Source organism: Phoxinus phoxinus (assembly GCF_949152265.1).
Source record: "Phoxinus phoxinus genome assembly, chromosome: 2".
NCBI classification, from domain to species: domain Eukaryota; kingdom Metazoa; phylum Chordata; class Actinopteri; order Cypriniformes; family Leuciscidae; genus Phoxinus; species Phoxinus phoxinus.
The window spans coordinates 9,778,160-9,801,146 of record NC_136877.1 but is presented as its reverse complement, the minus strand read 5'-3'; the positions used below and the strand labels follow the sequence as shown (position 1 = coordinate 9,801,146).

The 22,987-nt window shown below is 36.3% G+C and overlaps 2 protein-coding genes across 4 annotated transcripts; one reads left to right on the top strand and one right to left on the bottom strand.

Annotated features, from left to right (window-relative positions):
• The first annotated feature begins 81 nt into the window (after positions 1–81).
• ccdc149a (coiled-coil domain containing 149a) lies at positions 82–17,080 on the top strand. Of its 3 annotated transcripts, XM_079596531.1 has the most exons (12): positions 82–290; positions 1,855–2,016; positions 2,119–2,157; positions 2,271–2,378; positions 4,445–4,561; positions 4,742–4,914; positions 6,225–6,297; positions 6,414–6,498; positions 6,626–6,770; positions 7,319–7,395; positions 12,748–12,849; positions 14,996–17,080. In XM_079596531.1, the coding sequence occupies exons 1-12, from the start codon at positions 240–242 to the stop codon at positions 15,520–15,522; spliced, it is 1,659 nt and encodes a 552-aa protein (XP_079452657.1). In that variant the 5' UTR covers positions 82–239; the 3' UTR covers positions 15,523–17,080. The 3 variants fall into 3 exon arrangements, with proteins under 3 accessions (XP_079452657.1, XP_079452658.1, XP_079452659.1); XM_079596532.1 differs by lacking the exon at positions 12,748–12,849 and having other exon boundaries at positions 14,996–17,068; XM_079596533.1 differs by lacking the exons at positions 82–290; positions 1,855–2,016; positions 2,119–2,157; positions 2,271–2,378 and adding an exon at positions 2,715–2,852 and having other exon boundaries at positions 14,996–17,068.
• A 4,490-nt stretch (positions 17,081–21,570) lies between these two features.
• On the bottom strand, positions 21,571–22,227 carry LOC306994489 (extracellular superoxide dismutase [Cu-Zn]-like; the record flags this gene model as incomplete). The annotated part of the gene is made up of 1 exon (XM_079605012.1): positions 21,571–22,227. The coding sequence occupies one exon, from the start codon at positions 22,225–22,227 to the stop codon at positions 21,571–21,573; it is 657 nt and encodes a 218-aa protein (XP_079461138.1).
• Positions 22,228–22,987: the final 760 nt, after the last annotated feature.

Below are 22,987 nucleotides of genomic sequence, written 5' to 3'. Positions count from 1 at the left end.
CTGGCACATTGTTCGATAAATTCGCTACTAGATATTCGCAGTTATCGCCACGCCCTCACTAATATTCTGAATAATGATGCTGGTTCAGTGTTTCACAAACCCGGATCTTGTGCACCAGCTGACCCAGAGTAAACAGTGGCTGAGAGGAAGGGTGAAGTTTCTGCCTCTCCATAAAGCTCGCGCAAATACTAGCTTTATATTTGAATAACTTCAAATATTATCGCCAAACACTGGAAAAAATGAACTCGTCCAAAAGAAGTGAAAGTGACTGGCAAGGTTTAGTGAGCGAGGTGAGTGTTGCGTTACTAAAACACGGTGGTGATGATGATGGCTGTTTCCATATGGTGCTGCATCGCTGCCAAAACCACCTGAACTCAAGCTTTTGTTATACATCGATTGTGCTTTTAAGTTATTAAAAATTGCCTGAATTTTATGTTGCCTATGTTTAAGAGTGCTCTCGACTTAAGAAAAAAAAAAAAAACGAATCTAAAATCTAGAAACTACGTCAAATGTGTTCTGTTTTAAATATATTTTTTAAAAGTACCTCCTATATTCGGGTTTTCCAAGACCATGGGAACCCCGCGCGGCTCTTCAAAAAAAAAAAAAAAAAATGCTAAGGGGATGAATTGAGATTTTTTTTTTTATCTCATTATACAAAATTAGAAATATATAAATGTTTTAATGGTTTTGCTTATTGTAGGCTAATGCTTATTTTGTCTTATTTTAAATAATTTTTAGTCATGATAAGCCCCCCTTTGAAGTTTGCTGAGGACCCCTGGTGTAGAAACACTGGTGAAGTGGTTTAGCTGGTTTGCTGCTGATTCAATGTGAACTAGGTGACTAGCGCTTACTAGTCTGACCACCAGCTAATAATAATTTAGAGAAGACCAGCCATGAGAAATTAGTGACACCAAAGGACAAGCTACCATGTAAAAACCATCTGTGGTTTTTGCTAGAATTTTCAATAAAGTTTGAGCAATTATGAATGAATGTGTTAGACTTAATGTGTTTTTTAATCTGATCATACACAGTTTAGGTTTGCTGATATGTTTTCTAGTTGAGATGAAATGTGTTTTAATGGAACAAAAGTTTTGATCTCACTGCTTTTGTTAGTTATGTTAGTTAAGTGCCATAACATGTTAGTTATGGCACTTTATAAATAAACACATTTTTTATTTGCTTAACTTTTAACGGCCTGCACTATTGATGCATGATAATTAAATATTTAAAGCCTCATTATAGTGCTTGTATTGTTGCTACTATTTTACACATTTTTGTGCCTCACCCTCACCACACGTACACTACCATTTAAGAATAAAAAAAAGTTTTTTTAAAAGAAGTCTCTCATGCTCACCAAGGCTGTATTTATTTGATCAAAGATACAGTAAAAACAGTAATATTGTGAAATATTATTATAATTTAAATGAACTGTTTTCTATTTGAAGATATTTTAAAATGTAATTTATTCCTGTGATGGCAAAGCTGAATTTTCAGCATCATTACTCCAGTCTTCAGTGTCACTTGATCCTTTAGAAATCATTCTAATGTGCTGCTCAAGAAACATTTCTTATTATTATCAGTGTTGAAAACAGTTGTGCTGCTTCATATTTTTGTGGAAACTGTGATGTCACACTGAAGACAGGACTAATGGCTGCTGAAAATTCAACAGGATTTTTAACACAAAGAAAACAGTTATTTTGAATTGTAATAGGCCTAATTTCACAATATGACAGTTTTTACTGTATTTTTGGTCAAATATATACATTCTTGATGAGCATAGACTTCTTTCAAAAACATTTTTCCAAACTTTTGACCGGTAGTGTACAGGTCCACACTGGTTTCTTGTTTCTGCAGTTCTTGATATGCAAACGTAAACTGGAGAGCAAGAAGGACGGCCTTCTCATTCTGTCCAAAGAGCTGGACACCTGTCAGCAGGAGAGAGACCAGTACAAACTGATGGCCAACCAGCTGAGAGAGACACACCAGGGCTTGAAGAAGAAATACAGAGAACTAATTGTGTGTCATCTAAACGATTACTATTCATTATTATTTATATCTAAAAGTAATGATCATTTCTTGGCTTCATAGTTTATCAGTATGCTTTATAATGTATTTCAGGATGGTGAATCTTCACTTCCCCCAGAAAAACGAAATCAGGTCAGCTTATTTATACTTTGTGTTATTTCACTTTTCAGTTTATTGCAGGTCATAACTTTCTTTTTCTCTTTTCTTTTCTTTTCTTTTCTTTTCTGTCTTTCACTTTCTTTTAGGTGAATTTGGCTCAATTGTTGATGGATTCGAGGGAGAGAAATAAGCAGTTGGTTGAAGAGGTGAAGGAACTGACTCAGAGACTCAGTGAGACCCAGGGAGACAATAAGGTACCCAGAACACTTTTCAAAATACCTATATTTGCATCCTCCAAACTTTTCGAAAAATTGGAATATCATATAAAGCATTTGTGAATAAAGCACAGTTTACATCCCATGTGTTCAAGAGAACAAAATCTTCCTGGGAAACTGGCGCAAAGTATCATTAATAAAATAATAATGTATCTGCAACCGGAAAAGCCTGTGACTTTTTTTTCCTACATAAAAATGATTTGTGCCTCAAAAGCGCACAGATGAAACGCATTATCAAACACTGTCACGGTATCTTGCGGTCAGAGGCAGATGCCTGATGCTTGGGAACGCAATCGTGTGAGACCGGTCTTGGCGGTCATTATACCAAATCATTTTAATTATGGTTTGACTTTGGCTCAGGCATTTCAGAATGACTCAAACAACATTTGAGATGCTATGTGACGTGATTGGTCCGCTGGTTAGTCCTGTTATCCAATCACATCCTCTGTTGAGGTAAATTCACTTGAGTTTTTTTTTGTTGCTCATTCAAGAATTTGTTCATCAATGTGTTTCCATTGTAGTTTATGCAAATTTTTTTTTAAAGAAAAAAAAATGTATCCACCTCAATTGGACTCTTTAAGAAATTTAAATTTAAATAAATTTAAGATTTTATGTGCATCTTGTTTTTTAACGCAATATCCCAACATTTGCATAAAAATACATAGATGGAAACATAGCTAATGATTAGGCTACTCAATACACTACCGTTCAAAAGTTTTAGATCGGTATGTTTTTTTAAAAGTTATTTAAAAATAAATGTTTTTCTTTTCTTTTTCCTTTCTCTTCTGCTCCCCAAGCCTGCATTTATTTGACCCAAAATATATAAAATACATCAAATATTTGTACAATTTAAAATAACTTTTTTTTTTTTTGAATAATTAAAATGTTATTTATTTCTGTGATGCAAAGCTGAATTTTCAGCATCATTACTCCAGTGTCACATGATCCTTCAGAAATCATTCTAATATGATGATTTGCTGCTCAAGAAATATGTATTATTATTATCAATGTTGAAAACAGTTCTGTGCATTTTTTTCAGTATGTTTTAATGAATTGACCGTTCGCAAAAGCCACGCCCCTTAGTTATTGTTACTACGCCCGTCAAACAATTGAGAACCAGACACATGGCTGGGTTGAGCTCCATACATTAAGTGATTGGTTTTGGAGTAATGCAGCAGACATATCCTCCAGAGCACGACAGAAAGTATAGACAGAATAGCGCACGGGAGCACATGCACAAAACAGTTTTGTAAAATTATATATCAATCATTTTTATTTGATCATATAGCCTATCATTTTACAAAACTGTTTTGCGCATGTGCTCCCGCCGCCGCGCGCGCTATTTTAGTCACAACACTGCAATCAGAGGACGCGCTGAAACCATCAACTCTCTGTGCTGTTCTCTTCATAACTCGTAGCCGACTGAGAAGGATATATTTGTGTAAATAGTTGTGCAACTGCGCGAACTTTGTTTTGAAGTTTAATGTTTGAGTTCCAGAGGAATTTGTGTCTGTGTACCTGTTCAACCACATCAAAGTTTCGTAATTAGTAAGTCCGTGCTTTTTCTCTCTTGTTTGCTGACTGATGAGGGGCCGCAGTGCCGTAGTGAAACGGTGTTTGTACATGTAGCCTATTTTTTTATTATTGTTGCAAGCAATCATAAAATACAGCAAGTTTTAAGCCCGTGCAGACCTCACTGCCATAGGCGCATCGTTTCACTATCTTGCTGAAATCGGAATGTTTGACGGAGGTCCTTCTCCTTAGTTACAGTTGCTGAGCTAGGATTGGACGAGAACCGGTCGAGGGCGGGGTTTTGCGAACGGTCAATTGAGTACAAAAGAAAATAATTTATCTGTTATATTTTTTTGGGGATCATTTATCAAAATATGTCTATATTTCCTTTATTATCTTTTGATCAATTTAATGCATCCTTGCTGAATAAAAGTATTATTTTCTTTCCCAAAACAAAACTTACTGACCCCAAACCTTTGAACGGTAGTGTATTGTGTTCTTTTCTTATCCCTGTTGTGATCTTCTCTTCACAGCTGTTAAGAATGACCATCACAAAACAGAGGCTTGGGGATGATGAAGTCGGGTTCAGACATTTCCCTGTTCATGAGCGTGAGGATCTGGTCAGGCAACTGGAGAAAGCAGCACTACATGTGCGTCTTTAAGTTTTATATGATTCCCATCCTTATTTATTGCACTTCTCCAGTTCTAGTGAATAAGAAAAACATATTTTCTAGTTCTTTCTTGTATGCTAATCGTATATATTTTCACTGTAATGACAGTAAATCAAACATGGCGCTTTGTTAGAATATCTGCTGGTACTGTTTTTTAAGAGAGAAGAACTTGAACACTGTCTGAAGACGGTGAGCGACGAACTGCAGGATATAAAGGCAGAGAGGACCGTGTTCAAAGAGAAAGCTGAACGCCTCAACCTCGAGCTGAACCACATTCTGGGAGGCCAGGAGAAGCGCATCATCGACGTGGACGCCCTCTGCATGGAGAACAAGTTAGGGAGTGTTATTGTAGCTTGTCATATCTTCATTATGTTTAATAATTCAGTGGTTCACAATAATATTTGATGGCCCACCCACGCAGGCTAGGTTTCTAGGTTTCATCTGCTGTAATGAGTTTAAATATATATATATATTTTTTTTTATTAAAGAAACTTAAGTGTCCATAGATTAAAATAAGTAACTAAAATAATTATAATTAAAATAAGTTACACAATTCCCAAAAATGTGGGACTTTTCCAGGTGTTTGTAATTCACTGGATAATAATTTATGATATATTATATGTTTATTATATATATATATTTTTACTCACAATTTTTACCAAGTCTTTTTAACGAATTAATTCAACTTTTCTAGATGTTTATATATTACTAGATAAAGAATAAAACAAAAAATATTATTTACTAACAATTTTTACAGTCTCTCTTTTTAACCAATGAATTTGACATCTTTTTTAGATGTTTATAATTTACTAGATAAAGAATATTTTAAATATATATATTTTTAACCAATAAATTGAGCTTTTCTAGATGCATGTAATTTACTGGATAAGGTTTTCAAAAAATAATTTTTACTCACAATATTTTGGAGCTTTGCATAACTAGCAAAATATTGATACTTTATAACAATAAAGGCATGGTGCTGGTTTGCACAATAAACAAATGGCATTTAAAAATTGTATTAATTTACACGACATCAGACATCTAGAAATCACATTTTTAAAATTAGACTTCCTCATATATCCAGGTTTATAAGTCCATGAGAATCCTGGAGAGAGTAAAGAAAAACTAGAGAGAAAGAAAAACTGATATTGAGGGCATGAATTCAAATTAGAATTAGCTTGATTTTAAGTTTTTTTTTTTTTAGCCTTTTTTAATTATTTTTTTACTTGGTGTTTTGTCTTATTTGAAATAATTTTAAGTCATCTTGAGGCCTATATTTTTCTGAGGCTCTCTTGTGAAGAATCATATTAAAGTGTTCAAACTGGTTTTTGAATCATTAGGTGGTTTGCTGCTGGTTTAAGGTGGACTGCCAGCTCTAACTAGCCCCACCAGCAGCTGATTGATCATTTAGACCAGTCATGGCTAGCTAGTGACCAAAAAGGACCAGCTGGAATCCATTTAAAAACCATCTGAAGCTAGTTTTAGTTAGGTATTTATCAAGGTTTTATCAATTAAAACAAAAAATCCGGAGATTTAGACTGAATGTGCTTTGTAAGCAGTTGTGGTTTGCATGTATGATGTCGTTTTTCAGTTTAGATGAGATGTGTTTTTCCATGCAACAAAAGCTTTTGTCATATTGCAGATACTTGCATGAGAGATTAAAACAAGTTCAAGAGGAGGTCAGCCTGTTGAAGGGTAACATACAGAAATATAAGGTAAGGCTGAGAAGTCTTTTACACGGCTTTAATATTTTGTTTAATTTTTATTATTATAATAAAATGTTATAATTAATATTGCAATATTTCTGGACGTCTTTCTGGATATCTTGTAGACTGCTCTGGATCGAAGAAGAAATCCTGAAATCTCCTGCAAGTCTAACAGCAGCGCTCTTACTGGAGTCCTTTCTCCTAAACAAGGTGCTTGAGTCATGTGATAGCTTTTTTCTTAGAAGGCTTAGAAGCAAAGAAATGTTGATGTGCAGCATATCAAATGACTGCATACACTTGTGTACGTTTATTCACTCAAATACACCTCTATTTGCAGTGCAAGGGTTGCTGTCAGAGGAGAATGGTTGCAGTTTACCAGCCACACCTCAGTCTATCTTAGACCTGAAGTCTTTAGCGACAGCCTTACTGGAGACCATTCATGAGAAGAACATAATCATTCAACACCAAAGACAGACCAACAGGTGTGTGTATAACTATATTTGCACTGACAGTTCAGAAATAGTATTTTCTTGTAAAACATACTCAAATAATCTATTTTTACAACTTCAAAAAAATACAGTGTATTTTCAAAAAACAACATTTAAAGAGAGAGTTAAAAAATTAAAAACCTGTCATAATTTACTCACCCGCAAGTTGTTCCAAACCTGTGTGAGTTTTTTCCTCTGTTGAACACAAAAGAAGATATTTTGAAGAATGTTGGTAGCCAAACGGTTGTGGGGCAACATTAACTTTCATAGTATGGAAAAATAAAAATACTATGGAAGTCAATGGGGTTCATCAACTGTTTTGGTTACCGACATTCTTCAAAATATCATCTTTTGTGTTCTGCATGAGACAGAAACTCCTACAGGTTTGGAACAACTTGAGGGTGAGTAAATTATGACATAATTTTAATTTTTTTGGTGGACCATCCCTTTAAATATGGCAGGTTTCATACACAAAGCTTTGAAAGAAAGATGTCTCATGTTATACATAAATCTGTATTGGGTGAATTTATTGTGCATTATAGAATTTTGGGAAACCGAGTTGCTGATTTGGAGAGGAAGTTGAAGACTCTGGAAATTTCGGGACTTTGGAGTCTCCCAGGTAAGAGTTTCTGGAATGCTGGTTTTTGTGCTTTCCATTTGTTGATATTGTTCTATTGTTAGAGTACTGTAATTAATGAATTGTCCGTATACTCTCATTATCGGATATCTAATTTTCTAATATCTTTGTTTATAGGATAGAATTGTAGCCTTAAATGCAATAATGATATTTTAGTCTTTAGACTCAACAAGCTTTGATTTGTGGTGACATTCTTGTCTATGGCACAAAAAGTTACTGAACGAGTTGTGACTTTGGACCAAACCTATAACCTTCTTAATATAAAATTAGAAGTTTTACTTTAAAATGCATTTTACGTGTACTAAAGAAGTACACGTATTGTGATGTGTTGACTAACATACTGAAGTACATGTAAAGTACTTGATCATTTGAACTGCAGTGTGTTATTTGATAATTTGAACTGCAGTGTGTTATTTTATATTACACTTAAAGTTAATATATTTTAAATTGACTAAATTGTAACTTAATTACATTACAAATACATGACACACGATTCTATAGAAATGGCATTAAAGTATACTATATCTTGCACCAGTTTCTTCCAGTTTACTGTCCACCAGCCAAAACTGGCAAGTCACTTAGAAAAGTAATGGGTACAATTCTTACAGTTAGACATTGGTTCAAATCCCAAACCCTTAAGTATGAGCTATAGATGAAGTGATGGTTGACTTGGCAAGCACCACTAATGAAACGATTTTAGTTTAGTTTCAAGGACCTCATTTAATTTTATATGGGCCATTTAATAGGTGTCTACATTGGCCTACTTTTGTAAAATAGCAGTACAAGCACCAGTACAAGAGAAGTACTTGCAGTCGCCGTCCACAAGAGGGTAGTAAAGCACTGTCACTGAAGCACAGATCACACGCTCGCATGTCATAAGACTGTCATTCTGCCGCCATAAAACTGACAAGCATCCATTACTGAAACTGATAGCCCACATTACAAACACATTTGGGGAATGTGGTATTATTAGGGAACTTTGTGGATGAGAGAGAGGATCACAACTCAGTCGTTGAAAGTGATCGAATGGCAGAGTTGGTGGCCTTGCAGAAATGAACAGGGGAAATCAGTTTAAAGTGCACTCGCAATTTTTATTCCCTTATTAAAGAAGTTTTAAGTCTAAAGAAATTAATAGTACCTTTGGTACAAAATGTTTAAAGTCACTCACATGAGATGGAGACTAATTGTAGCCTAATAAAAACTGATTTAGTGTGCCTCCGTGCCAATAGGTGTCAGTATAATATATATTGGCCACTTGTGAAAAAGAAGTGCACTGAATTGTATTGAATGTGCACTTGAAGTGTACTTCAGATCTTAAAAGTATGTTTAAAAAAAATTATACTTGCAGATAACGATAGCAATAAAAAAAAACTACATTGTACAAGACAATAGAAGGACTACATTTCTTGACGCACTGAAGTACCCTTTTGAAGGGTGCACTTAGTAATGCCAAACTAAAAGTTTTACGTTAAAGTACATTTTAAAGCATTGCTTTTGTCGTGGTTTAAAGAAATACACTTATTTTTGTGTTGACTCACTGTTATATTAAAGCACATGTAAAGTACTTGATTATAATTTGAGCTGTAGTATGTTATTCAATGTTACATTAATATTAAGTTCATATTTTTAAATGTACTAAATTGCAAATTCATCATTACAAATGTGTTATTCTAAATATATCTAAATACATGACTTATTAGTTTCAATAGAAATTACATTAAAGTGTATTTTAGATATATTGTCTTTTTAAATATCTAACTAAGTAATTTTGAAGTTAAATATAAAGATAAATATTATATACCGTAAGTGGGTCAAGCACTCTACAGGTCAGCTAATTGCATTTTAATTTCATTGCAAATAACATGCATTTAAGTGTCTGAAAACCTTACATTCAGCTATCAAATAAGCATATTATTTTAAAGTATATTTTTCTGTAATAAGTACTATTTTTAAAAGTATGCTAGCTTAAGTGTGCTTAGCATGGAAATAGTGAGTGCATTCGAGAAAGAAAATAGAAGAGTTTTTCTTTCCGATCTTGGGCATCCCCGTCCTTTTTTCCTGTTGTCTGTTTAGTTGACAGGTAGTACTTGTTTCCTTGTTGACTACTACAGTCCTGTCAGAACTGCCTGTCTGACTTAAACTCGTTTTCCCCTTACGACTCTTTTTGGCTGTCATCGCAATGACAAAACAACAAGTGAGAGAGATCATTTCTTGTTTGAAATGTGCCAGAAGTCACCATGAGAGGAAGTTAGCAGTCTTCTGCAGCGACTTCTGTGACTCCAAGCCGTACGATCTGACACAAAGCTCAGTTTGTCCATAAAACTAGATGGTTTTGTTCCCCAGTGTGAGGCAGGGACAAGCAGTGAATGAATGGATGGATGGGCAGCTGCCAGGTGGGGATCGCCTCTCATCCATCCATCCTGTTTTGCACAGCGGGCCGTGAAGCAGCCGCAGTGAAGCTCCATGCTGTTCGGCATACAGAATTAGCCTGGCTTTTTAATTAGCTCCGTAGCCGGTCTCCATAACACAACAATGACCTTTTCAAACAAAGGAAGTTGAGCTTAGAGCTGCTTAAGCATCATTTCAGTGCCTCTTAAAAATAAACCCTCTCTTGAGATCTTCAAGTAGTCCAGAGGAACATATGGAGGCGCACGGCTGCTGTCAGCTGTCAATCTAGGATCATTTCTGGAGGTTTACATAAAGTGTGCCCAAAAAGTTTTTGGCTTCTCAAAGCACTCTTAAATGGATAGTCGACACAAAAACGAACATTTTCTCATCATGTACCGGTTCTCACCCTTATGTTGTTCCATACCTGTATGACTTTATGTGGGACACAAAAGAAGAGATTTTTGAAAAAATGTCTCTGTTTTGTTTGTACATACAGTAAAATGTTGTTTTTTTGACGTCATTGACTGGTGAAAACTGGTTACATTTTTTTTTTTTAACCATGTAAAGCCTAACATATTAAATTATAGTTAGAAAAATCTCATTTTTAAAAATCCAATAGCTCATTGAACTTTTAGACAAAATCTAAAAAGACTAGAGCTTGAAGAGGAGAAAACACTTACATTTTATTCAGATGCTCAAACTGAGCAAAAATTAGCAATTTGGTGCAGTTGCTGATATTTATATGGGCAAAAAGATTAAATTCTGACAGCTTGTATAGTAAATCAAATGAGATCTTTATAACAGTGTAGAAGACTATAAATATCAGTTGTCACTCAATCTCCCAATAATATGTTTTAGTAAGATGATATTTAAATGTATTGCGTTGCATTATATAAAAACTGCAGAGCTTTGATCATAAAACTAAGCAATGATGATTGAGAGATGAACAAAGAAACGTTCCTCACAAGCCTGATGGATCATACTCACATTTTAACATGTTTAAAAATATTTTACAAAAAATTCAAAAAAAAAAAAAAGACGTATGGATAATCAGGTAAACCTAAGTTACTTTATTCCAGTAAGTATTCATCTTGAAATCGTAATAGAAAACTTATTCTTATGTTTACTTAATAAAAATCAGTCACGATTTCAGAGCAAAAAGACAGGCATGTTGAAGATTGAGTGCAACAGGTTTTTCAACAACCAAATTGATAATAGTCCTTCGAAATGTAACCAAACACTTTTTGTGGCAACAAGGCTTACAATCCATGTTCACGTTGATCTCTTAAGCTCAGTGCTGCTTTACGCTGCCGTGGTTCCTATTCACTGCACGACTCTGTTGTTTATTATATTTCATACCACAGTGGCCCTAGAAAGCAGTGTTTAAACTGATCAGACAGTGGAAGCATGGAAGCACTGGTGGCCAGTGTTATGATGGCACCAGCATATAGTGCTCAGTCCCCTGTGGACAACATATGGCATTAACCTGTGATGCATGCAGCCAGTACTAATGAAGACAGATGAGGGAGCTGTAGTCACTTTCTGTGTGTGAGTGTATGTGGCCAGTCTGAACCTTTTCAGTCTCCATATGTACAGTACCTCTATAAAATGTGTAGGAGAGCGGTGTACATTTTATGTGTGTGTGTGTATATATATATATATATATATATATATATGTATTTATTTTGAACTGTTAAAGTATTCAAAATCTATTATATTATAATATAAGTAATTTTAACTTAAATGTAATTATAAATAAGTTTAAATATAATTTGACCAAATTAGATATTTTATTATATTTATAAGGCTTACTATCCATACATTTTTGTGCTACTTTTATGCCACATTGCATCTTTACACATCCTGCTCAGAGCAATCATAAGCCAGCTACTCTGTAATAAAATTTAAATACACTTTTTTTTTACAGTTACTAAATATTTTAAAATATATTTTATTTGAAATATATAATTAAATATCAATTCATTATTTTAAATTCAATATTTTATTTTATTTTATATAAATATTATTTTATTTTATGGAAATCCATTACAAATTATGTGCACTAATAATTGTAATTTGTTTATCATTTAATTAATTTTATGAAATTACATTATTATTATTATTATACTGTATTATTGAAGTAGTATTTTATTGCTTTAAAGGTGCAGTAAGTGATTTGAGAAACTGTTGCATTTGAGATCAGCCCAAACGAACACACCCCTCCCTTCATTGCTCCGCCCCCAAATTGCACAAACACACAATGCAATGTCTCTATATCATTGCTGAAGCTGAAGAGGACGAACAAACGACAAGGAAGAGCAAAAAATTAACTTACAGTACACAAGAGTATAAAGGCACGAGCACACCAGCTTCAAGCAAACAATGACACTCAAAACTGTCCTGTTACTGTAGCTAACATTACAACACCAGCATATCTTGATTCTATGAAACATAGCAAAACCAATGTTTCTCACGTATGGAGGAGAAACAATGCAACCTCTGTGTTCGTTTTTAGGCCTTTCCGCTTCTGTCTCTCCAGCGCTGGAAAGCGTTTCTAATATTAGCACTGATCTTAAATCTCCTGCCTGATCATAACTCTTCTTTTTAAAGTGATATTCCTCTGACCTTTTCTCTTTTGTAATGTCTCTCAGCCATCTCTCTTTCTACAGTCCTTCTTTAGATCTCCCTCTTGCTCGCTTTCTCTCCTCCCCCATCATGAGTGGACACGCCCCTTACTGCTGATTGGCTGCTAGTGTGCTGTGGTGCTCTGTCCGATCCACTTTCAACAGCGTTTCTCAGAAATCACTTACTGCACCTTTAAGTGTGTTATACATCTGGTTACATAAAAGAGATTCATTCTCTTCATCATCTATTGGTAGTTTGCATTGATAACAGTCTTTTACACTGTAAATGATGTCAAGCTCCTCTCTATGTGGCGTTCAACAGGAGGCAGAGATGCCATCACTCTGAGTGCCACTCCTCTGTGCTCTATTGACCATCCGCATCAGCCAGAAGCACAAAAAACCACTAACCCTCGACCTCCTGCAGGTGAGCGTGTGTAATTGTGTGTAACCAAATCTGCCATTTGCTAATCATCCCGCCAAGAGGTTGAAGAGCTGTAATTAGCTAATTCTCTGACCGGCCCACCCCTCTTGTCCCTTTGCTATCACACCTATCCTTCACGCATGCTCTCATTGGTCAGGCCAGATGAATGCCCAATCCCTTTCAAATGTCATGGCATTTGGCAAATGCTAGTGAATTCTCGTTCGCTGACATTCACCAACTTTTGGGGCGTGTTTTGCGGTCAGGACTGCCCCATAAATATGGATGCTGCGGTGTAAAGTGGTATTTCTCGTTTCTGTTGTCCCACAAATAAGCTGCATGCAGTGTTTAACCTTTTAGCTGAATGCTCTCAAATATGGGTCAGTAATCCAGCAGAATAGGCACCAATGATGCAGAGGAGAGGCAGAACTAAGCTGTTGCCATCGCTGATAGGCCGTCACACTCCTTTTCCCAGCTGGATGCCTATGTTGTGTGTATTTTATTTGCTGGTGTGCTATTTGAAACTTGCACATGCTTTGTTACTATGTAAGAATTGTGAGTGATTTAAATATAGAGTCTCATAAGACTTATTTTACATGATTATCTTATGTTATATTTTAGTCCTTTGCAGGGTTAATATAGATAACAAAACAATGTGTTTTTTTAAAGAAAAAAGTACTAAAAACGTCAAAATCTGACAGATTCACTAAAACTTGAACTAAAATGAAAATGTTCATTCAATATAAAAATAAAAACTAATCACAGGAATTGTTGTCTTCACCTCCACAGCCGACGGAAAGCAATCCGACGGGACTCATGTTCATGGATGAGCTAATATAAGTTTAATGAACATTACTGTTGTATGAAGCAGGGCAGGGCTGAGAGCCTGGTATATTCTACAGTTGCTGTTTTTATCATGCTTGTATGCCGCTGCCGCTACTTTAGTTTTGTTGTTTATTTTATGACTAAAGTTACATTTAACATCCACCGCCTCGTATTAAAAATATGTCCGAGTGTGTTGAAAGTGATGTTATAACGTTACTCTGTGCATTGGCTCTGTGGCTGTGTTGAGAGACTTGTTGCACATTGCAGTAAGATCGATATTAGAATATAATTTTAATTAAAAAAAATTGTCAGGTAGAAACGGCTAAAAATGTGGTATTTGGTTAATCCTATAATCACAAACTACTGGTCAATTCAGAAACTACAAATTTGAATTAACATTTCAAATTATTTTATTTAAATTATTTTTAATATACTACCACTCCTAAAATCTGTAAATGAAAAAGTTTGAAAACAAGCAGCTTTGTCATTACAACAGAAGTACCAGAAATATCTTTGAATATTGTCTCAGAATATGGGGGCCTTAAAGGTGAAGTATGCAAGTTTATTGGATCACAAGTAGACTAGGAAGACACGTACCCAGTTGCACCAGGTGTTTTAATCTGTCTCTTTTGTCCTCTTTCAACCACTTCTGTCCTGATTTCTTTATGGCCGGTATTCCAGAACTTTCGATCTATTGGACGAAATGAAAATACCAGGTGTAAACGAGGATGTGTCTCACTCGTCTAACCAAAAAAACATCTAAATACCAGGTGTAAGTTGTTTTTAAATACCAGGTGCGGTCCAGTTACACCGCATCAAACAGTTGTGGCGCATTATGTCAAAAAATGCGCCCAGTGCAGATACTTTGAATGGGTTTATTATACGCAAGATGCTCGTGTTCGCGACAATGATATATATAGCAACATGGCTAAACGTATTCTTAATATGTTGGACCTTATTGAAAGTAGCCTATTCTTACATGTTGAGACATGCCTTTATGTCCCCGTGAGAGCTGTATACGCGAAAGGGAGGATTTGCAAAGATGCTTTATTTTTGTAATTCCACTAGGTGGTGCTAGTGTCACAGAAACGACATACTTCACATTTAACAGGCACCACTAAACAAAATCTCTAACGTGATATCTGGATTGAACCGCTGTGTCCCTCACAGTTTTCTGCCGTTTGCAAAGCGCACTCACCATGGTATGAATTCTTAACTGAGCTTCACTACTGTGGTAAACGACACATTTGCCTCGCAGGGCTCCATTCCATTAGCATGGCACTAACACAATGTCCATTAATCTTCTTTGTCCCCCTGATTGGCTCAGATGACAGGACAGGAAGAGGAGGGCCATCGCCATGGGAGCAGGACACAGCTGGCAATGACAGCTTCCCGAACATGTGGCGCGGCTCCCACCCCTGTCCAGATGGAGGCAGAGAGGAGGTGGACACACCTGTCACCCCTGACAACAGGGAAGAGATCGTCTTGTGTGGGACAGACATTGTGAGGCAGACTAATGGGCAGGTCGGGACCGAGGTGAAGGAGGGTCCTGTTGAAAAAAAGACAGGCGTCTGCACAAAAACGTGTTCCGGTCGGGAAATGGAGGGAAGCCCAACTGTGAGCGAGGGTGAGCTTTTAGGGGAGCTGTGCCTGATAGCGGAGGAGGCTGAAGATGCAGCTCTGGCTCTGGCTCCAGCAACGCAAATATCTTCAATTACTTTTGACCAAAGCGACTGTGAAAATGTCAACTTTCAAGCCTCTGTGAGGATTCAAAGAGCTTACTTTGAAAATATTTTGGAAGGTGCCTCCATAAAGAAAGAGCCGATTGAACCAATCGACTCTTCTATTCTATAATAGGAGGTGGAACTGAAGGTCTGAAGACGCTTTCCTTAGAAATGTCTAAAATGTGGTGATTTATTGGTAAGATACAAAGAAGCTGAATAAAAATCCATAATACAATCCAAATTACTTCCAGTATACAATGCTGAAGCAAATAAACCCCTCGATTGTTAGTTTTATGTATCATTCAATGCAAAAAAAATCTTTTTTTACTTACCGGTTTGTAGATTTGTCTTGTTCAAATATTTATTTATTCTTAAAGGGATAGTTCACACAAAACTGAAAATCCTGTCATCATTTACTCAGCCTCAAGGTGTTCCAAATCCGTATGAATTTCTTTTTTCTGCTGAACACAAAAGATGATATTTTGAAGAATGTCAGTAACCAAACAGGTGTGGGGCAACATTGACTTCCATAGTATTTTTTTATCCCCATACTATGGAAGTCAATGGTGCCCCACAACGGTTTAGTTACACATATTCTTCCAAATATCTTATGTGTTCAGCAGAATAAAGAAATTCATACAGATTTGGAACAACTTGAGGGTGAGTAAATGATGACAGAATTTTCATTTTTGGGTGAACTGTCCCTTTAAATCAAGATACATTTAATTGAAGTGAAATTACTTTAGATAATGTGCCAATGTATTGGTCAGATACAAATATGAATAAAATCCATAACACAATCCAGATTACATACAGTATGCAATGCTCCTGACTGCAAATACATCAAAAGGCAAAGTTTGAACTGCTTGTTCTGCAGAAGAGAAGCTTTTTCTTATTTAATCTCTCAGTATTACACATACACTGGCACATCGGGCGGCATGATGCCAGGCAGCTGATGCGGCATTAGGAAGGACTTTTGGGAAACAGATGGGAGTCAGAGCTAATGGAGTTATGAGGCTTACAGTCTCTGCAGGTTCGAGGTTAATCTGGTTACCCATTCACTAGTTCAAGAATAATGAAGCAGGAGGAAAAAATAACAAATTGTATTTTTCATTAAAAAAAAGAAAGAGACACTGTTAATTATGGCCCCCTAGTGGTAAAGAATGGAATAGCATGTTTTGCACAGAACATTGTGGTGGTTGTGCTGTTGCTCTGCTCCACTGAGCGGATGAATGTGGTCTGAGGCACCGGTAAACACGTGGATTTATGACATCAGTGGGTGAACAAATAAATCAAGTTTTTTTGTTGTTGTTTTACAACCCGTGATTTTCCGGAGGTTTGTTTTAAATGATCCATGGTAATAAAAAAATGCCAGGTCTGAAAACATTCAGCTGCTCGCCGGATGCTATGGACCCTTTCACATTTCCGGGTTTCTCAGAAATGGAAGTCGTCATAGTTGGGTAAACTTCTATAAACCTTATGCTCCAGAGAAACAAGCGTGGATTTTCAGTATCATTTTGTGTCAAATCAATAATGCTTTTAGTTGGGGTATTACTTAGGGGTAAAATCAAACCCTATAGGGCCTATTGCATTGTTATGTATTGACAACTCAATTAAATATTTATCATCGTAGCCTATATTCTGCATAATTGGATGTTTTTAAATAAACTGAGTTGAACTGATCACATGGATTTAGACCTATTTGTGTTAAAGCGTTCACAGGCTTTGCTAATGTATTTCTCCTGCGTCAAAATCATGCATATAAATTTCAGGAAACAAGATGCTAGCCTATCCATGGATCACTGGATCTCTGGTAAGTTGTAAGGAACATATATCGAGTAGCCTACAACCTTTAGTTGAAATTGATAATCGCAAAATAAGCTGAATATAGAATGTAAAAGCAAGAGAAAGAACCAAAACGTCACGTGTTACAGTGCAGCACGATGCACTGTTGGATCTCTCCACAAGTAGGAGGCAAATCTGTCGTCTCCACCATCTCCTGTCACAGTCCCCTGCTGCCACTGACTACCCTTCACTCTAGAGCTGTAAAACTTCTTAACTAGGACTAAAATCAGAAGTTTGACGTGACACACCGATTGACTCCACGGTGCGCTGGCATCTCCCTGCTGCCTTATGGCAGGTCGTCAGTCACTGTCTTCCCACTGCTACACATATTCTCCAGCTGCTTTTTCTTGCTCTTTGGTCCTATTAGACAAGAAACGCTGCATTTGTACAGGAGGATGCGCACGTAGGCTACATTGTTGAATTATTCATTGAGAAACATATTCAGAAGCAGGTGATAGGGTGGTTGTATGAAATCTTATGGGATTCATTTTACAGGAGCACGTGCATTTTGAGCAGCCTGCTTGAGTAGCTACTGTTCAGTTCTTACTCATACAATGGCTTTCGATGGTGATGAAACTTTTGTCATCCACATCCCTTTTTTTTTTGCTGAAGAAAAGAAAAACAGATATAATTATCTCTTCTTGGTGAAATATAAAACGTTATAGGCTACTTTTTATATTTATCATAGGCTTATTTAGTTCAGAATATTAAAGTCCCCCTGTCGTCAATAATTTTATCCCTTAAAACTATTTTTTTCCCTTGAAAAAAATTATTCATGGCTTAAAAATATTGCCTCATTTAGTATAGCCTACGCTGTTATATTAATATGCAAATTAGTCCCGCCTCCACTCATTCACACCAGCTCAGAGATCCACTCGTTGACGATCACTCGTTGACGTGATTGGTTACTAGGTAGTTTGTGACGTCAGAAACATCAGCGATTTCAAACCGTGTTTTTGAGACTGTCTCTGGTTCACTGCAGTTTTAAGGAGAAATACTCAGCAATGGTGTTGACTTATGAATTTGCACATGGTTTGTCTTAAAGTATATAAATGCCACACAAATTAAAGCTTGATTTTCACCACAGGGGGACTTTATCTGTTAAGCTGGGATTACTGTTGTGAATTTATTAAAATTTGGCATACATTTATGCCAATATTTAATGACGCCAGAGCACTGAGAAGCAGGTGAAATTAAAAAGTCTGGAAAAGTCTGTTGCAATTGATGCCTTTTTTTTAATGCTATTTTTATGTTGTGTTGTTTTGTGGTGTGTTACAACCAGGGCTATATTAAATAAAATTAAAAACATTAATATTTTCGTTAGTTTAAATAAAATAAACATATTAAAATAACTAAAACTGATATCAAAATATAATAATAATAGTTATAATAGTCACTGATTCCATGTGGTTAATAACATCAGTGAGATATGCTTTCCAGGATATTGACATGGCTTTCATTTGACTTTTATTTATCTATTTAACTGTTGTTGGGACACACTTGGACTGAATTTATGTTTTGCATGATGGATACGTTTTCATCTAAAGGCTCAAAGGCTAGACTAACATAAATTGTTCTTGCAGACTTCTTACAAAACCAAATTTAAATTGGTAATTTATTAATTTTCAAATGGATAACTGCACACCCTCCAGTCAGTTTTCTTAAGAAATGTACCACATAGAGTGACAACTCTTTTCCTGAGCTGTGATCTGAGTAATGGAAGCAGTAAATACAGTTTTGCTTATAAATTCGTATCTCCCAATATTTTAAGGAGCAAAATGTTCCCAGCAAGTAACCGCTGGAGTGACTCTGTCATCAGGCATGTGGAACTTACACAGGCCTACAGCTCACGGCTTTGAATACATCAACACACAGTAAAATATTATAATTCTTTTCAGTTCACGATATCAGGCAAACAGTAATCCCAATTCAGACTTTATGCATAAACATTATTAGTTCAAGCATAGCACTGATCCTAAATTCAAATCTGTTCACTTAGCCCATGGCAGCCTCTCACAGCAGACATCGCATCTCCCTTCTGAAATTCATTGCATCCAATTATTTCAGCAGTTTTCCCTTCAAGAGCAGTGTCCCAAACAGACTTTAAGAGGAAGTGCACGGCACATTGCGTTTTATGCCCTTATTTATATTCTGTTTGATTTGTTTATGCCTTGGGAATTGAGGCAGCTTGTCTGTCGGTGGTTGTTCAGTACATAAATCATGAAACCGAGCCAGGAAAACTTCTGGATTTCAGATATTTACTAGTGAGTGGAAGTCATGTCACTTCTGGTGGCTGGTATCTGTCACTTTGAAATGTGTGTTAAACTCATCATAAAACACAAGTTGCGATAGTCTTTGCTTCCCTATTGCAACATATATCAGAGTGAAATGGCTTCTGAAAAATAAAATGAAGTAGGGCTGGATTTAATTTTGTCCATAAGGGGGTTGACTGGATGGTTGGTTGGATGTTTGTGTTTTGCTATTGGTCGATCAGATCTTTTGTGAGAGTCAAGTTCTCCTGCCCCACAACCAGTAAAAAAAAAAAAAAAAAAAAATTGTCAATTTTGATTTCATGCCGACTTATATGTAGCGGGGATGTGGACTTCCCTATTCAGAATTAGAAAGGTCAGTATTTTATAATGGGCAAAAAAATTGCCCATTAATAAAAAAAATTAACTGAAAAGTTCTTTGGGAAACAAAAAATGGTTATTCTATGGCATCGCTGCTAACATCCCCTTTTAGTACCTTTATTTTTAGGAGTGTATTTACTATTAGAAACTGGCATGCAGGGCCATTGCCAGCGGGGCAAAAGGTGGTGACAACTTTAGGGGTGCCCCGCGGTTTGAACCAAGGGCGACCCATAACCCCCATTCGGAACATTATTTAAAGGGGGCCCACAGCAAAGTTGCACAGAGGCCCTGAATACTCAAGCTACGTCCCTGATGGACAAAATGACTCTGAAAAGACCAAAACAAACATGAATTGCTGGATGCCAGGAAACCATTCAAAAGCATTGAAAAAGACATTTAAGCAGCGTTTGTAATAGCAATAAATCTAGGGAATTTTAGGGTATTAAATATTACTTTAATGTAGGAAACAGACAAAGAATACACAAGGAAAATAATTATCCTATTTGAATCTGCTCTTCCACCACATCCGACTCTCAGTTCCCTCCTCCACATCTTTTCTTGGGGAGCAGTTCAGTCTTCTGCCACAGACTTGGAGTAGTAATACCAATCACACCGCAAGCGATTCTCTGGCGTTCCCTCTCCGGAGCAAATATGTGTTGCGCATGTGCATTTTTTAAAAAAATAGGAGAGATCCTCCGCTATACCTTTAAATTGTGTCCATATTTTAAAGCGTTATATACATTTTGCTCCTCTCAGCCTTTCTCCACTCTACAGATTAAACTTAATTCCTTCTTATTTTTTGCTCGCTTTCATTTCTTCCATCTCTGACACAAATTTCCTAACAGCACACATTTCTGTTCTCTAAAAAAGTAGATTATACATGTCAGCTATAAAAAAAACAGTGTACATACATTTAATGAATATAATTATTTAAGGTTTAAGGTCACCCACTTTACATGAATCCTGGCCCACTTTAACACATTCAGCCAAAAGTGGGTCAGCAATACTTAAACTCCTTACAAGAAAACACATGTTATTCTTTGCATTTGAGTCTAACAAACCAGGAACAGTCATAACATGTTTACATAATGTATTGTAATTGATATGTATGCGAGATTGTATTTGTAAATGTTGTGGAATGAATGAAGGGTGTGATCATTGTTGTGGTAAATGTATTATTAACATGTGTATTTTATTTAATTTAATTTACTCTTTTTTTTTTTTTTTTTGTAAGACTGTTGACATCAGCCTGCCCAGGGACTACAGGTGAAAATTAGCACAAGTGCTACAACCTGGTAAAATGCATCTCTCCTTTTTAAGGTTAATGTATATTTTACATTGTTTAAATAAAGTTAATAATAACATTTGTGAGAAACCTTATAATTCAGAAAATAAAATCTTATGTCAGATTGTTTTCTACCTTTAAAATGGCATCATGAAAACCATTTTATAATTTAAAGAAATATGTAGCTTTAATTAAATCTCATTGTCATGCTCTGAAAGTGTAAACCTATTGAGCACAGTAGTCAAACTAAACGGCCCACTCTACATTTATTTTTAAGAGTGCATTTACTATAGGAAAGTCTCTGAAAAGACCAAAGACAAAAACATGTTCAGGTATTAAATATTACTTTAATGTAGGACATAGACAAAGAATACACAAGGACAATCATTTGAATCTGCTCTTCCTCCACATCCGACTCTCAGTTCCCTCCTCCACATCTTTTCTTGGGGAGCAGTTCAGTCTTCTGCCACAGACTTGGAGTAGTAATACCAATCACACCGCAAGCGATTCTCTGTCCAGCATTCCCACTGCGTTTACTCTCCTCATCTGAACCCATTCCCAGATCATCCTCCTTCTCGTGAACCACCACCGCACGTCCCAGAATGGAATGAGGCCCAAAGAGCTTGGCGTGTGGGAGCTTCAGGAACTGCTTTATAACTCCTTTCTCAGAAGCAAAGTTGCCCAGGTCTCCAGGATGATGAGGGTGGTCAACGCTGTTTGGATTGTAATGTGGACCAACAGTGATGCTGCCTTGACTGAGGTCTCCATACCGATGGATATGCATGGCACGCTGTTGATGATCGATGGCAGGCAAACCACGGAGGTTGATTTTCACTTCTAAATCTCCATTGGGGAAGAGTTGCTTGAAGAGGATTTGCCCAAAGATCTTTGGCTGGCAAGGTGGCAAATTAGGGCTGGGAGTTATTTCACAAGTGGCATAGATTGTGTTGTCGAACTCCACGACTTCCGGCTGTGGAGCTTCGGCAATCAAACAAACTGGATTTTTAGAGAACTCCCCTCCTTGTATATGCAGCACAAGCAATATCAGAGGGAACATTAGGATGATTTTCTCCATGTTGATCTTTAAAGCCTACAATGAAGAGTAAAATCATGCCATTTTGTTTAAGAATGAATAGTATTTTTGATGGCATAAAAAGGTCAAAGCTTTGTTCCAAGGACCTTTGACAGTGGAAGTTGCATAAAATAGCACAACCAGATTCGTTTGCCAGGAAAAACCATATAAAAGAAATTGTATTTATTTTTTAATTGCCATGCACCCTTGTGAAAAAGTATTGTGCTTATTTGTATTGAAGGTGTACTTGTAGTACTTTAAAATCTTGAAAGTATACTAAAAATAAGTCAATTTGCAGAAAACGTACCATTGATTGAAGCCACTGAAGTGTACATACTACATACAGTACACTTTCATATGTTTGTTAAAAAAGAAAAGTTAGTTAACTTTGCATTGTAAAACCAAAAGTGTTTTTGTACATGGTTTTAATCTTTTTGTACATTATTTTAATCTTTGTTGTCCTTTATAGCAAAGAATGGAGGGACAAAACATATGCCAAAAACAGCAAAGGCACATTACCGTATAGCTGAAAACTTGTCCTTAATCCGTGTGGAGCCTGAATATTACAGTGACAAAAATACTACAACACTTAATCCGTATGCAGTCCTGAACTGGGGTTGAGAGAATGTTACTTTGCAGTCAAACTTTTGGCTGCTCTTATAGGAACTCATGTGGAGCTACAAGTTAACCGTGAGTCTTGTAGCACCATTGCCAGGTGTTGATCGATAAAGCATACATGTTTCTATTTTGTTGACCTATTGCA

Bases quoted from the DNA above. Each gene is read 5' to 3' on its own strand.
- ccdc149a (XM_079596531.1), top strand. From the start codon at position 240: ATGAACTCGTCCAAAAGAAGTGAAAGTGACTGGCAAGGTTTAGTGAGC. The intron at 2,158-2,270 runs GTCAGCTTATTT...ACTTTCTTTTAG, and splicing joins CCCCAGAAAAACGAAATCAG to GTGAATTTGGCTCAATTGTT. The intron at 12,850-14,995 runs GTGAGCGTGTGT...TGATTGGCTCAG, and splicing joins TAACCCTCGACCTCCTGCAG to ATGACAGGACAGGAAGAGGA.